Below are 15677 nucleotides of genomic sequence, written 5' to 3'. Positions count from 1 at the left end.
ATATGTGCAGGGCTGCAAACAAGGGTCAGAACTCAGCAGAGAAAAGAATATTTAAAAAGATGGTATCCCTACCAGGACTTTGCCGTCTGTAAGCTGCTCTTGAGAATATTCTTATGATTGATCATTTTTGCTCTGGAGGCTCTCACATGCTCCAGGATTTATAGACCAATTGCTGAAAAGGGGAGTTCATCTTGCCTAATGTCAAGGAGCCAAAGTAAAGACACCTCATTTTCCCTGCTCCTAGAGATGTGTTCAGCAAAGGATGGATTTCTATGTTGCCCTTATAGACAGATTCATTTTGGGAAATTTTTATAAGTACCCTAAAATGTCTTCCAATATGTCATGTTCTGTTGCATGTGAAGAAAAACAATTAAGCAACCTATTTGTGTTTGTGATAATCATGGCGTGTAGTAATGATTAAGCAGACATGTCATACGCCTCTTTTGGAAACACTTCACAACCCAGCTCACTTGCACTGACATTGCATTATTGATCTATAGCTCTATTCACTTTTATTAGAACTGTACGATACCGATGCAAAGAATTTCCCATTACATCTTTCATTTCTTTCCATGGAAAAGCAAAAGTAATTTGTTTAATGTAATTGTTTTTGGAACAACTTTAATTAGTTTGTACCTGAACAGGGATTCCCTTGACACCCAGATTTCATTCTGTTTCACAGTTTTCCAGGAAAAGCATAGTAGCAGGAGTAAAGTGGACACACTCAGGGCTGCTGCTCCCCATTTACCCAACCAGGTGCAGAGCTTGTTCAAGCCATGGACAATGAGAATGCAATATCCCATACTGCAAAAACACCAACAAAAATAAATTACTTACTTGTGTGAAACATTTTCTTTCTTAGCTTTTCTCAATGAAATTATACACAAATATTTGTCAGACATGTTGTAATCGATTTCTTTCTACATCTGGCAATTTTCATGACACCTATGATTCTGTTTGCTTCTCTTACAATAGGCTGCGTAGCCATATTATCTTAGTCTGTTCCATATGTTTTCTTGGTGGGGTCACTTTTCTTCTATATTGGGATCAAGTGCAATAAAAGTCTTAACTCAGGAATTATGTTCCTTATTTTATATTCCTTCCAGCTTGCCCAGTCAAATCTTTGGTCAGGGACTAGGCATTGGGGCTCCTTTCAGAACCCTGCAAGCATGTGCCTAAAATTCAGTAACCATGTGTCATCATTGTGCAATAACTAGAGCACCCCTCTTCTACATGACTAAATGCTGACCTGAGAATCAAACATGAAAAGGTTTTGCTCACTCTTAAAGACCTCATCTATAGGCAGATAATATTTTCTGAAAAATATATAGTAGAATTTATTAGTTAAATATAACCATTATAGTACATTAAGAAGTTCCCAAAATAGATACGTATTCTCCTTTAGAAATACAAAGCTGATTTAACCATTCTATGTTGGTTTCTTTTACCTAAGGTTGAAAACCCATATTTTAACATTTTGCAGCTGTCTAAAACACACCATAGTTTTTTATTCATTTTTTTCTCATGTTCTTTGGAAAATATCACTTATAAACTTTTTAAAACAGCACTGTTTTTATTTGCAATACAATTTTAATTGTATGAAGTTGGAGGAAAGTCATGAGAGAGTCTGGGACCAGATTGCATAATGGTTATGCTATGTTACATCAGTCTTATATTCCGCCTATACCTATTCAGTTCAAAGACAGGTTCCATAAATCAAGGACTAGACCAGTTTGTCTCAGAATTACAGATAAAAGATGTCAACATTCAATTGATCAAATTAATTAAACAGTGGATAAACCAACTTTATTAAATAAAATAAAATAAAAAAGCTTTGAGATTCTTATCTTAAACTAACGGGTAGATCTAGGTGGTGTAAAATAAAAACAATGATGAAAAGAGAGAGAAACAACTACAATATACTGACAGGAAAGTATCCACATTCATCAACAAGGAAAAGGAGCTAATTGTCAAGGAAGGGGGAAGGAAACAAGAAATAGTCAAATAAGGCGGGGGACAGAGCAAGATGGCGGTTCTAACATCGCTCCACGAGATACTGTGAGGAGTTAAGCTGGGTTAAACCCTTCTCTTCGTGTTTTTTTTTCTTCGCAAGTACTTTGCCTGAAACCGTTTGTTCTTAATATGCCGCACACGAAGAGAAAGGGTTCTGTTAGAGCTGTGACCCATCCGGCATTAACGTCGACACCTACCCAGCAAACTCTGAAGAGTTATCTCGTGCAATCCACATTATCTGCGTCGGGAGCTCCTGCTGAGATATTGGACCAAGGAGAGTCCGAACTCCAGGGACAGGACATTTCATTGTCCCCTCCGTCGCATTACCCTCCGCCGCAGCTGGCAGAACCCGACAACGGGGGTGGATCCAGAACTCACGAGATCGAGGAAAGGAACGCACGAATGGGGCCTGTAGCCGCGGGACGTCTGCCGAGGCCCTCTCTACATCAGGGATTTCCAATCCAGCTTTACAGAGCCCAGGGAAAGGTTCTTCTGCGCCGGTTACGCTAGAGGCGATTTGGGAGACACTGCAAGCTGTAACCACATCGACTGGCAAAATTGAAGGTCTTGTGAGTAATGTTCAAGATTTAACAGCATCATTTGCATTGATGAAAAACGATATAACTGAAAAGATTAACCATCTAAGTGCAGAAAATGTTAAGTTGAAAGAAACTTCAGTAAAGTTGATAAAAGACACTTAATGTGATATATAACAAGTTGGAATACTTTGAAAACTATAATAGGCGGTTGAACCTTCGCCTATTAAATTTTCCCTATACACCAGTATATACTCCTTTGGAGATATTCAAGAGATACTTGATAGAACATTTAAAGATTTCCTCTGAGAATATACCACCGTTGAATAAAATTTATTATTTACCTACAAAAAAGAACAATGAAATACACCTACAAGGAGAATTGAATGTAACAGATTTATTAGAATCTTCTATATCAACTACAACGGAGAGAAAAACTCTATTGGTTTCTTTCATATTTCAGCAAGATTTGGACTTGGTGAGGAAAATGGCCTTAAAAAATTTACGAATTCCTTTTTATGGAGGAAAAATCTCAAGCTAGGAGGAAAGACTTTCTTGCATTAAGATCAGCTACTACAGCACTGGGTGCATCCTTTAATTTAAATTATCCTTGCAAATGTAACATAAAATATTTGGGGGTAAAATATGTTTTCTTTTTTCCTGAACATTTAGAACAATTTATAGCGCAGAACAAAGTGTTGTAATGCCAGAGGGTGCCATGCAGTTTGAGTGTTCCCCGAATGGGTAAATAGAAAAGAATTTGAATTTGAATGTGGATAAATGACTATGCCTTTCTTTAAATGATATGTAAGAATTTTATCTCCTAAGTTTAAAATGGCTCGTACCCCCCTCAACATGGTGGTCTAATTAAGTCGTATATATGTTTCTTTGATGTTTATTTTCCTAAAATAATTTGACTGTTTTTTTTTCCTATTCAAGTAGTAATGCTTGTAAATTTTGAAAATTATAAATAAAGAATATAAAAAGAAATAGTCAAACAAACAAAGGGAAAACTGATTCTTCAGTAGTAAAACATTCTATGAAGTATTAAAGGCCTTGTGAAACAGCCAAGTCTTTGTGGCTTGTTTACATTTTTTAATGAGGACTCGGCTCTGATATTGCAAGAGAGGGAGTTCCAATACAAAGGAACAGCAAAATAAAATGCTTAGTGGATTCAAGAATGGCTTGTTTAGGGTTGGGAAGGACCAAACAAAAATAATTTAAGGATCAAAGTAAACACATGAGTGACTAAGGAATGGTAAGGTTATAAGCATTGCAGAAGACCTATCCAGAAAGCTTTAAAGATAATGGTTAAAAGTTTGCGAATAATTCTTTGACCAATGGGAAGCCAGTGATATTTCTGGAATAAAGGGAAGACATGATCAAATTTCTTAGCGTGACAGAGTAGCCAGACAGTGGTGTTTTATAATGTCTGAAGTTGCTTGGGCACATAGTATGGGGAACCTAAAATAATATTGCAATAATCCAATCTAGAAATTAGTACTGACTCTATTCAACTTAATGATGACACCCTTGGCCAAACTACTATCAAACCAAAACCTCAACCCATACATATACGCAGACGACGTAACGATCTATATCCCATTCAAACAAGATTTAAAGGAAATTTCCAATGACATTAACCCAAGCCTCCATATCATGCATTCATGGGTGGACGCATTCAAGCTGAAACTTAATGCAGAAAAAACCCAATGCCTAGTCCTTACCTCTCAATATAACACAAACAAATTTATCGCCATTAACACACCAAATCTGAACCTTCCAATTTCGGATACCCTAAAAATTCTTGGAGTTACCATCGATCGACACCTAACTTGAGAGCCATGCAAAAAACACAACCAAGATGTTCCACTCAATGTGGAAATTAAAAAGAATAAGACCTTTCTTTCCAAGGACTGTTTTCCACAACCTGGTACAGTCAATGGTGCTTAGCCATCTAGACTACTGCAACTCACTCTACGCCGGTTGCAAAGAGCAAATAATCAAAAAACTTCAGACAGCCCAGAACACTGCAGCCAGACTCATATTCGGCAAAACAAAATATGAAAGTGCTAAACCCTTACGAGAAAAGCTACACTGGCTCCCACTTAAAGAACGCATCACGTTCAAAATTTCCTCCCTAGTTCACAAAATCATTCACGGAGAAGCACCAGCCTACATGTCAGACCTGATAGATTTACCACCCAGGAATGCTAAAAAATCATCCCGCACATTCCTTAATCTGCACTTTCCAAACTGCAAAGACCTAAAATACAAATTAATGCATGCGTCGAATTTCACCTACTTGAGTACACAGCTATGGAACGCACTGCGCGCAACCTAAAAACGACTTACGAACTAACTTCCGAAAACTACTGAAGACCCATCTCTTTAAAAAAGCATACCACAAAGATCAACAAATGTAAACATACACTACTCCTGTTCAGAAGGAATGGATCCTCAGGAGCTTAACCAGTGGTGTGCTGGTAAATTTTTAACAACAGGCTCTCTCCCCGGTCCACCTCGGCGCCCCCCCCCCCCCCCCACCACTGCGCCCCCCCCCCCCCCCCCGTCCACCTCTGCGCCCCCCAAAATTGCAGAGCTGGCTATAGCCAGTGGGGGGGGGGGGGGGGGGGGGGCAATGCATTACTCTCTCCAGGAAAAAAAAATTTAAATGATCCCAGGTTCCAATCTAATTCATGTTTAATGTGGGATAAAATGCCATAAATAAGTAAATAAATACAAACTTTTAATGTTGAGCACCTGATTCTCAAAGGGAACATATTCCAAACACTATAATGAAAATAAAATGATTTTTTCTACCTTTGTTGTCTGGTGACTGTTTTTCTGATCATGCTGGCCCAGTATCTGATTCTGCTGCTATCTGTCCTCTTAACTCCGTTTCCAGGGCTTCCTTTCCATTTATTTCTTTCCTTTCCTCCTTTCTTCTTCATTTCTGGTCCTCAGCTTCTGCCTATTTTCTTCATCCATGTGCAGTTTTTCTCCTCTCTTCCTTTTCCCTTATCTTATCTCCTTCCTCACTCTTCCCTCCCCTCCATCCATGTCCAGCATTTATTCTCTCTCCTCTCCTCTCCCCCTGCCCTCTATCCACCCATGGCCAGCAGTGACCCTCCTCTCCCTTGCCCAGCATGCACCCATACCCAGCGACCCTTCTCTCCCCTGCCCTCCCATCCACCCATGGCCAGCGACCCTTCTCTCCCCTGCCCTCCCATCCACCCATGTCCAGCAGTGACCCTCCTCTCCCCTGCCCTCCATCCACCCATGCCCAGCAGTGACCCTCCTCTCCCCTGCCCTCCATCCACCCATGCCCAGCAGTGACCCTCCTCTCCCCTGCCCTCCATCCACCCATGCCCAGCAGTGACCTTCCTTTCCCCTGTCCTCCATCCACCCATGCCCCGCAGTGACCCTCCTCTCCCCTGCCCTCCATTCACCCATGCCCAGCAGTGACCCTTCTCTCCCCTGCCCTCCATCCACCCATGTCCAGCAGCTCCCTTCTCTCCCCTGCCACCCCCTCCTGACTTGTTTCACAAATTCTCCTGCTTCCTCCCTCCCTCCCTCCCTCCCTCCCAATCCGGTCCCTCACCAACCCTACCTTGGCCATCAAATTCTTCGGGGCAGGCAGTGTCGCCTGCAAACTCGCTGACTTTCCTCCGCCGCCCAATCGCACTTCAAAATGGCCGCCGAGATTTACAGAAGTCTCGCTAGGCCGCCTCTGGAAGTCTCGGCGGCCATTTTTAAAGCGCAAACAGACGGCGGAGGAAAGTCAGCGATAGCAGATGGGCAGGCAACACTGCCTGCCCCGAAGAATTCGATAGTCAAAGTAGGATCTGTGAGGGACCGGATCCGGAGGGGGGAGGGAGGGAGAGCCAGCTCGCCCTTTCCAACAACCGGCTCGCAAGTCCGGCCAAAATTTAACAACCAGATCTTGCGAGCCGGCTCCAGCACACCACTGAGCTTAACCGAGATTCGATAGCAGAGCCGGTAGTGGGAGGCAGGGCTGGAGGTTGGGAGGCGGGGATAGTGCGGGGCAGACTTATACGGTCTGTGCCAGAGCCAGTGGTGGGAGGCAGGACTGGAGGTTGAGAGGCAGGGATAGTACTGGGCAGACTTATACGGTCTGTGCCGGAGCCGGTGGTGGGAGGCGGGGATAGTGCTGGGCAGACTTATACGGTCTGTGCCAGAGCCAGTGGTGGGAGACAGGGATAGTGCTGGGCAGACTTATACGGTCTGTGCCAGAGCCGGTGGTGGGAGGCGGACATAGGGCTGGGCAGACTTATACGGTCTGTGCCCTGAAGAGCATAGGTACAAATCAAAGTAGGGTATACACAAAAAGTAGCACACATGAGTTGTCTTGTTGGGCAGACTGGATGGACCGTGCAGGTCTTTTTCTGCCGTCATCTACTATGTTACTCCTCCACAGATATTCAGAACTGCCTTATAATATCTGCTTGTTATACTACTATCCTGTTATACCATTATCATGTTACAATGATTCTTCTGTAAACTAAATGTCTATCTTTATATTCTATCTTCACCATTTATGATGTATTATAAGCTACATTGAGCCTGCAAAAAGGTGGGAAAATGTGGGATACAAATGCAATAAATAAAATGTATTATGATCAAAGTACTTCCTAACTAAGTGCAACTGCCTAAGGATAAAAAAGCCAGTTTTACATACATTAGATATCTGTGGTGAAAATGTCAAGTGAGAATCTAAAACACCACCTAAATAACGGAAGGACTGGACTGGAATAATAGAAGTCTCAAACAATTTTAGGACTACAGTTGGGCTAGGTCTACCTCTAGTAAACCAACAGGCTACTGTTTTTTTCCTTATTCAGGGCCACTCTTTGAACAAGAAGCTATTTCTGAACTGCAGAAAGGCAAATTTGCAATAGCTGGATGGAAAGAGAATATGGACTAGTTGGAAAAAGAAACAAAATGTCATCTGCATAAAAGTGAGAGAAAGGTTAGGACAGCTGTTGTAGTTGGTGATTCGATCATTAGGCATATAGATAGCTGGGTGGCTGGTGGACATGAGGATCGCCTGGTGACTTGCCTGCCTGGTGCGAAGGTGATGGACGTCACGCGTCACCTAGATAGCATTTTAGATAGTGCTGGGGAGGAGTCGGCTGTCTTGGTACATGTGGGTACCAGTGACATAGGAAAATGTGGGAGAGAGATTCTGGAAGCCAAATTTAGGCTCTTAGGTAGAAAGCTCAAATCCAGATCCTCTAGGGTAGCATTTTCTGAAATGCTACCTGTTCCACGCGCAGGGCCCAAGAGACAGGCAGAGCTCTGGAGTCTCAATGCGTGGATGAGACGATGGTGCAGGGAGGAGGGCTTTAGATTTATTAGGAACTGGGCAACATTCTGGGGAAGGGGGAGCCTATTCCGAAAGGATGGGCTCCACCTTAACCAGGGTGGGACCAGGCTGCTGGCATCGGCATTTAAAAGGGAGATAGAGCAGCTTTTAAACTAGAAATGGGGGGAAGGCCGACAGTCGCTCAAAAGCGCATGGTTCGTGATAAGGTATCTTTCAAAGATATCACCAAAACAGGGAAGATAGGGTATCCTGATAGTGAGGTTGCAAAGAGACCGTAGTAGATCAGGTGTCCCTAAATAAATATAAAAATCACACAAAAGATTGCAAATTAGTACTGTCAAGTATCAGGCGACCCTCGGGGGTAGGGAGGAATGCTGACTTCAGCCTAACCCCTGGTAAGCCTTTCCTCAGCTGAGAGGTGCCCAGCTCTACCACCGGCTGCCTTTCAGGTGCTGTAGAGGACTTGCAGCTCATCTGCATATCCCTTACAGCCTTCTCCGGGGTGACTCCCAGGTCCACTCCGCTTCACTCAGGGCCTCCGCACTAGGTGCCCAGCACTCCCACCAGGTGCATTTCCTCACAGCTGTATCTGGGGAGACTCCCAGGTCCACCCCGATCTTCCTAGGGCCCTCGCTCCAAGTGCCAAGGGTTTCCAGGTGCTTTTTGGCTAGGATCAGGCGACCCTCATGGGGAGGAATTCTGGCTTCAGCCTAACCCCTGTTAAGCCTTTCCTCAGCTGAGAGGTGCCCAGCTCTACCACCGGCTGCCTTTCAGGTGCTGTGGATGACTTGCAGCTCATCTGCATATCCCTTACAGCCTTCTCTGGGGTGACTCCCAGGTCCACTCCGCTCCACTCAGGGCCTCTGCTCTATGTGCCAGGGCATTTTTCTCTTTACATTTCTTTTCCTCCCAGTATGGCTCCAGTACACTTTTTCTTCTTGGTACTGTCCCTTCCTAATCTGTTTCTCCATCTGAAAACCACTGTACACTGCAGGAACACATTGTCCACACTCTGTATTCATCATCTCACCATCTCTTTATTCCTCTTCCTTTTTCTCAGGTCTCAACCTTCAACATTTCCTTCCTTCCATTCATCTATCTCCTTTCTATCTGAGTACATCTCGCCTTCGTCGCTGTCATCGTACTTCTCCTACTGTTCTCTGTACTCTCTTGCTCCTTCTCCTGCTCTCCGCTGGGGACATTAATCCCAATCCTGGTCCTCCACATCAGCTCTTATCCTATTTGTGCATATCTCATTGTGATATCTCCAATCTAATTTCTGTTCCTCTCCTCCCCCCCACTCCTTCCCTGCCTTTCTCTTGCGTTCTGTGGAATGCCCGCTCTGTCTGTAACAAACTTTCTTACATCCATGAGCTCTTTATCTCTCGAACTCTCCATCTGCTTGCCCTAACTGAAACTTGAATTTACCCTGAAGACTCTGCTTCAGTCGTGGCCCTATGCCATGGAGGTTATCTTTTCTCCCATACTCCTCGCCCGGTTGGCTGCCGCGGAGGTGGTGTCGGGCTACTACTTTCACCCTCTTGTAGATTTCAACCTCTTCTTCTACCTCAGTCTCACTGTTTTTCTTTCTTCGAAGTCCACTCCATCCATCTATTTGCTCCTCTGCCTCTCCGAGTAGCAGTCATTTATCGACCCCCTGATAAGTCCCTTTCTTCCTTTCTCACTGACTTTGATGCTTGGCTTTCCTTCTTTCTCGAACCTTCATCTCCTTCCCTCATTCTTGGGGATTTTAACATTCATGCTAATGATCCCTCTGACTCTTATGCTTCACAGTTCCTTGCTTTAACATCCTCTTTCAATCTTCAACTGTGCTCCACTGCCCCCACTCACCAGAATGGCCACTGTCTTGATCTTATCCTCTCCTCAAACTGCTCACTCTCCAGTTTCTGTGCCTCAACTCTTCCCCTCTCTGACCATCATTTTATAACTTTCACACTTAAGCACCCTCCTCCCCAGTCCCGTCCAATCTTAACCAATACATTTAGGAATCTTCAGGCTATTGACCCTTCTACTCTGTCCTCCAATGTTTCAAATCTCCTCTCTACCACTATGTCATCCAAGTCTGTCAATGAGGCTGTCTCTTCCTATAATACTATTCTGTCCTCTGCTCTGGATACTCTCGCTCCTCCCATTCCCCGTTCTGTAAAACGTACCAAACCCCAGCCTTGGCTGACCTCTAGAATCCGCTACCTATGTTCCTGTGCCTGCTCTGCAGAACGCCTTTGGCTGAAATCCCGTGCCCATGCTGACTTCATACATTTCAAATTCTTGCTGATCTCCTTCCAGTCTGCTCTTTTACTTGCCAAACAGGACTATTACATCCAGGTGACAAATTCTCTTGGCTCAAACCATCAACGTCTCTTTGCCACACTGAACTCTCTCCTGAAAGTGCCCTCACCTCCAACTCCCCTTTCACTTTCTCCCCAGATTCTGGCTGAGTTCTTTCATGATAAGGTTCACAAGATTAAACTTGAATTCTCAACCAGGCCACCTCCAACTCTCCTTCCCTTAGTTCATTCTCTCAACCCTCCAACCCCTGCCTCCTTTTCTTCCTTTTCTGAAATCACTGAAGAGGAAACTACACATCTTCTTTCCTCCTCAAAACTAACTACCTGTTCCTCTGATCCTATTCCCACCCATCTACTTAACACTATCTCTCCTACTGTCATCCCTTTTATCTGTCATATCCTCAATCTTTCACTGTCCACTGCGACTGTTCCTGATGCCTTCAAACATGCCGTAGTCACACCACTCCTTAAAAAACCTTCATTGGACCCTACCTGTCCTTCCAACTATCACCCCATCTCCCTCCTCCCTTTCCTATCCAAGATACTTGAACGTGCTGTTCATCAAGCTATTCTTGATCCACTTCAATCTGGCTTTCGCCCCCTTCATTCAACTGAAACAGCGCTTGCTAAAGTCTCCAATGATCTGTTCCTGGCCAGATCCAAAGGTCTCTATTCTATACTCATCCTTCTCGATCTATCTGCTGCTTTTGACACTGTTGATCACAGCCTACTCCTTGATACGCTGTCCTCACTTGGATTTCAGGGCTTTGTTCTTTCCTGGTTTTCTTCTTGTTTATTTATTTATTTTATTGCATTTGTATCCCACATTTTCCCACCTATTTGCGAGCTCAGTGTGGCTTACAATACATTGTAATGATGGAATTACAATTTGTTACATCACAATTATGGTTACATTGTGAGGTTACATTGTCTCTCCCAGCGTACCTTTAGTGTATACTCTAGTGGATCCTCCTCTACTTCTATCCCACTCTCAGTCGGTGTACCTCAGGGATCCGTCCTGGGACCTCTTCTTTTCTCCATCTATACTTGGTACTCTGATCTCATCCCATGGTTTTCAATATAATCTTTACGCTGATGACTCCCAGATCTACCTCTCCACACCAGAAATCTCAGCTGAAATCCAGGCCACAGTATCAGCCTGCCTGTCTGACATTGCTGCCTGGATGTCTCAGCGCCATCTGAAACTAAACATGACCAAGACTGAGCTTCTTATCTTTCCCCCTAAACCAACTTCTCCTCTTCCCCCATTCTCTATTTCAGTGGATAACACTCTCATCCTTCCTGTCTCATCAGCTCATAACCTTGGGGTCATCTTCGACTCCTTCCTCTCCTTCTCTGCACATATTCAGCAGACTGCTAAAACCTGTCGTTTCTTTCTCTATAATATCAGCAAAATTCGCCCTTTCCTTTCTGAGCACACTACCAGAAACCTCATCCACACTCTCACAACCTCTCGCTTAGACTATTGCAACTTGCTTCTCACAGGTCTCCCACTTAGCCATCTCTCTCCTCTTCAATCTGTTCAAAATTCTGCTGCACGACTAATATTCCGCCAGTGTCATTATGCTCATATTAGCCCTCTCCTCAAGTCACTTCACTGGCTTCCTATCCGTTTCCGCATACAGTTCAAAATCCTCTTATTGACCTATAAGTACATTCACTCTGCAGTTCCTCAGTATCTCTCCACTCTCATCTCTCCCTACATTCCTCCCCGGGAACTCAGTTCACTGGGTAAATCTCTCCTATCTGCACCCTTCTCCTCCACTGCTAAATCCAGACTCCGTTCCTTTTATCTTGCTGCACCATATGCCTGAGCCGGTACGTCAAGCTCCATCTCTTGCAGTCTTCAAATCTAAGCTAAAAGCCCACCTTTTTGATGCTGCTTTTAACTCTTAACCCTTATTCACTTGTTCAGAACCCTTATTTTATCATCCTCACTTTAATATCCCCTTATCTCTTGTTTGTCCTGTTTGTCTGTCCTAATTAGATTGTAAGCTCTGTCGAGCAGGGACTGTCTTCAAGTGTACAGCGCTGCGTATGTCTAGTAGCACTTTAGAAATGATAAGTAGTAGTAGTAGTAGTCAAGTACTAAGCATGATGTAAATAGGAGCAACAAACACAGTTTGAAACGTCTATATGCGAATGCCAGGAGCCTAAGAAATAAGATGGGAGAGAGAGAATATATTGCACTAAATGAAAAATTAGATATAATAAGGCATCTCTGAGACCTGGTGGAAGGAGGATAACCAGTGGGACTGTCATATCGGGGTACAAATTATATCGTAGTGATAAGGTGGATCGAATTGGTGGAGGGATAGCATTGTATATTAATGAGAGCCTTGAAACAAATAGATTGAAAATTCTGCAGGAAACAAAATACGTCTTGGAATCACTGTGGATTGAAATTCCATGTGTATAGGGGAAAAGGATAATGATAGGAGTGTACTACCATCCGCCTGGCCAGGATGAACAGACGGATGCAGAAATGTTAAAGGAAATTAGGGACGAAAACAAACTGGGCAACACAATAATAATGGGTGATTTCAATTACCCTGATATTGACTGGGTAAATGTAACATCGGGACACGCTAGGGAGGTAAACTTCCTTGATGAAATCAAGGACAGCTTTATGGAGCAGCTGGTACAGAAGCCGAAGAGAGAAGGAAACATTCTAGACCTAGTCCTTAGTGGAGCGCGTGATCTGGTGCGGGAGGTAATGGTGCTGGGGCTGCTTGATAACAGTGATCATAATATGATCGGATTTGATATTAGCTTTGAAGTAAGTATAAGTAGGAAATCACATATGTTAGCGATTAACTTTAAAAAAGGAGACTATGATAAAATGTGAAGAACGGTGAAAAGAAAACTTAGAGAAGCGACTGCGAGGGTTAAAAATTTACATCAGGTGTGGATGCTGTTCAAAAACACCATCCTGGAAGCCCAGGCAAAATATATTCCTCGTATTAAAAAAGGAGGACAGAAAACCAAACGACAGCCGGCATGGTTAAATAATAAGGTGAAGGAAGGCATTAGAGCTAAAAGAAAATCCTTCAGAAAATGGAAGAAGGAATTGACTGAAAATAATAAGAAACGGCATAAGGAATGTCAAGTCAAATGCAAAGCGCTGATAAGGAAAGTTAAGAGGGACTTCGAAAAAAAGATTGCGTTTGAGGCAAAAACACATAGTAAAACGTTTTTTGTAGGTATATTAAAAGCAGGAAGCCGGCAAAAGAATCAGTTGGACTGCTAGATGACCGAGGAGTAAAAGGGGCGATCAGGGAAGACAAAGCTGTAGCGGAGAGATTAAATTAATTCTTTGCTTTGGTCTTCACCGAGGAAGATTTGGGTGGGATACCGGTGCCGGAAATGGTATTCGAAGCTGACGAGTCGGAGAAACTTAATGAATTCTCTGTAAACCTGAAGGATGTAATGGGGCACTTCTACAAACTGAAGAGTAGCAAATCTCCTGGACCGGATGGTATTCATCCAGAGTACTGATAGAACTGAAAAATGAGCTTGCGGAGCTATTGTTAGAAATATGTAATTTATCCTTAAAATCGAGCATGGTACCAGAAGATTGGAGGGTGGCCAATGTAATGCCGATTTTAAAAAAGGTTCCAGAGGAGATCCGGGAAATTATAGACCGGTGAGTCTGACGTCGGTGCCGGGCAAAATGGTAGAGACTATTATTAAGAACAAAATTACAGAGCATATTCAAAAGCATGGATTAATGAGACAAAGTCAACATGGATTTAGTGAAGGGAAATCTTGCCTCACCAATCTACTACATTTCTTTGAAGGGGTGAACAAACATGTGGATAAAGGGGAGCCGGTTGATATTGTGTGTCTGGAATTTCAGAAGGCGTAAAGTACCTCATGAAAGACTCCAGAGGAAATTGGAGAGTCATGGGATAGGAGGTAGTGTTCTATTGTGGATTAAAAACTGGTTAAAAGATAGAAAACAGAGAGTAGGGTTAAGTGAGCAAGTGCAAAGTGATGCATGTGGGAAAGAGGAACCTGAATTATAGCTACACCATGCAAGGTTCCATGTTAGGAGTCAGGGACCAAGAAAGGGATCTAGGTGTCGTTGTTGATGATACGTTGAAACCTTCTGCTCAGTGTACTGCTGCTGCTAAGAAAGCAAACAGAATGTTAGGTATTATTAGGAAAGGAATGGAAAACAAAAATGAGGATGTTATAATGCCTTTGTATCGCTCCATGGTGCGACCGCACCTCAAATATTGTGTTCAATTCTGGTCGCCACATCTCTAAAAAGATATAGTGGAATTAGAAAAGGTGCAGAGAAGGGCGACGAAAATGATAAAGGGGATGGGACGACTTCCCTATGAGGAAAGGCTAAAGCTGCTAGGGCTCTTCAGCTTGGAGAAAAGGCGGCTGAGGGGAGATATGATAGAGATCTATAAAATAATGAGTGGAGTTTAAGGGGTAGATGTGAAGTGTCTTTTCACGCTTTCCAAAAATACTAGGACTAGGGGCATGCGATGAAGCTATAATGTAGTAATTTTAAAATGAATCGGAGAAATGTTTCTTCACTCAACATGTAATAAAACTCTGGAATTCGTTGCCAGAGAATGTGGTAAAGGCGGTTAGCTTAGCGGAGTTTAAAAAAGTTTTGGATGGCTTCCTAAAGGAAAAGTCCATAAACCGTTATTAAATGGACTTGGGAAAAATCCACTATTTCTGAAATAAGCAGTATAAAATGTTTTGTACATTTTGGGGATCTTGCCGGGTATTTGTGACCTGGATCTGAGGCGTAGCCAGGTTTTGACATCAGGGGGAGCAGACTTTTATAAAATAGGTGCCAGTGCAAGGCTGAAAGGCCAGGAGAGAGGAAAAGATTAAAATCCTCATAGGCATACATGTGTAGTCAGTGACTCAGTTGTTTGGGGAGGCTAAGGTGGAGTGAGGTGGGGCCTAGAGAGTGAGGTTGGGGCAGGGCAAGGTAAAATCCTTAGGGTGAAGACAGCACCTATGTCAGCAGCAAGGGGACAGTGATGGCACTTTTGAACACAGCAGTGAAGGACCCCTTTACTGTGTCTCTGGTGCACCTGAACTAGTCATTCCCCCTAGTGAGGACATACTTGATGGATGATGCTCAGATCCATGACACACTACATACATGACCCTCATGGACCTTTGATCTGATACAGTATGTCAGTTCTTATATATTAAATGTAAACATGTTCTGCACCCACAAAAACCCTATCCCCCCCCCCCCCCCCCCCCAACAACAGGTACAGATCGTAATTAGCACATTTTCTCCATGGAAATTATCATACCAAAAAAAAAATTTCTGATTCTCACATTATCTCAGTAATAGCGAAATACATTTTCCACTACCAGGCACATTGTGAAATAACACAAAACTTGAAGAAATCCTAACTCAATATGCATGTAGAAAATCTACCATAGAACAGTAGCACTGAT

The 15677-nt window shown here is 43.3% G+C and overlaps 1 protein-coding gene across 1 annotated transcript in view; it reads right to left on the bottom strand.

The window, feature by feature from the left end:
• TMTC1 (transmembrane O-mannosyltransferase targeting cadherins 1) overlaps positions 1-15677 on the bottom strand; it is a 1359696-nt gene that overhangs the window by 540568 nt on the left and 803451 nt on the right. Inside the window, 1 exon segment of the mRNA XM_030213674.1 lies at positions 637-804. Coding sequence (XP_030069534.1) covers positions 637-804 — 168 coding nt within the window.

Source organism: Microcaecilia unicolor, chromosome 9 (genome assembly GCF_901765095.1).
Source record: "Microcaecilia unicolor chromosome 9, aMicUni1.1, whole genome shotgun sequence".
Taxonomy (NCBI): Eukaryota; Metazoa; Chordata; class Amphibia; order Gymnophiona; family Siphonopidae; genus Microcaecilia; species Microcaecilia unicolor.
This window is presented reverse-complemented; position numbering and strand designations above follow the sequence as displayed.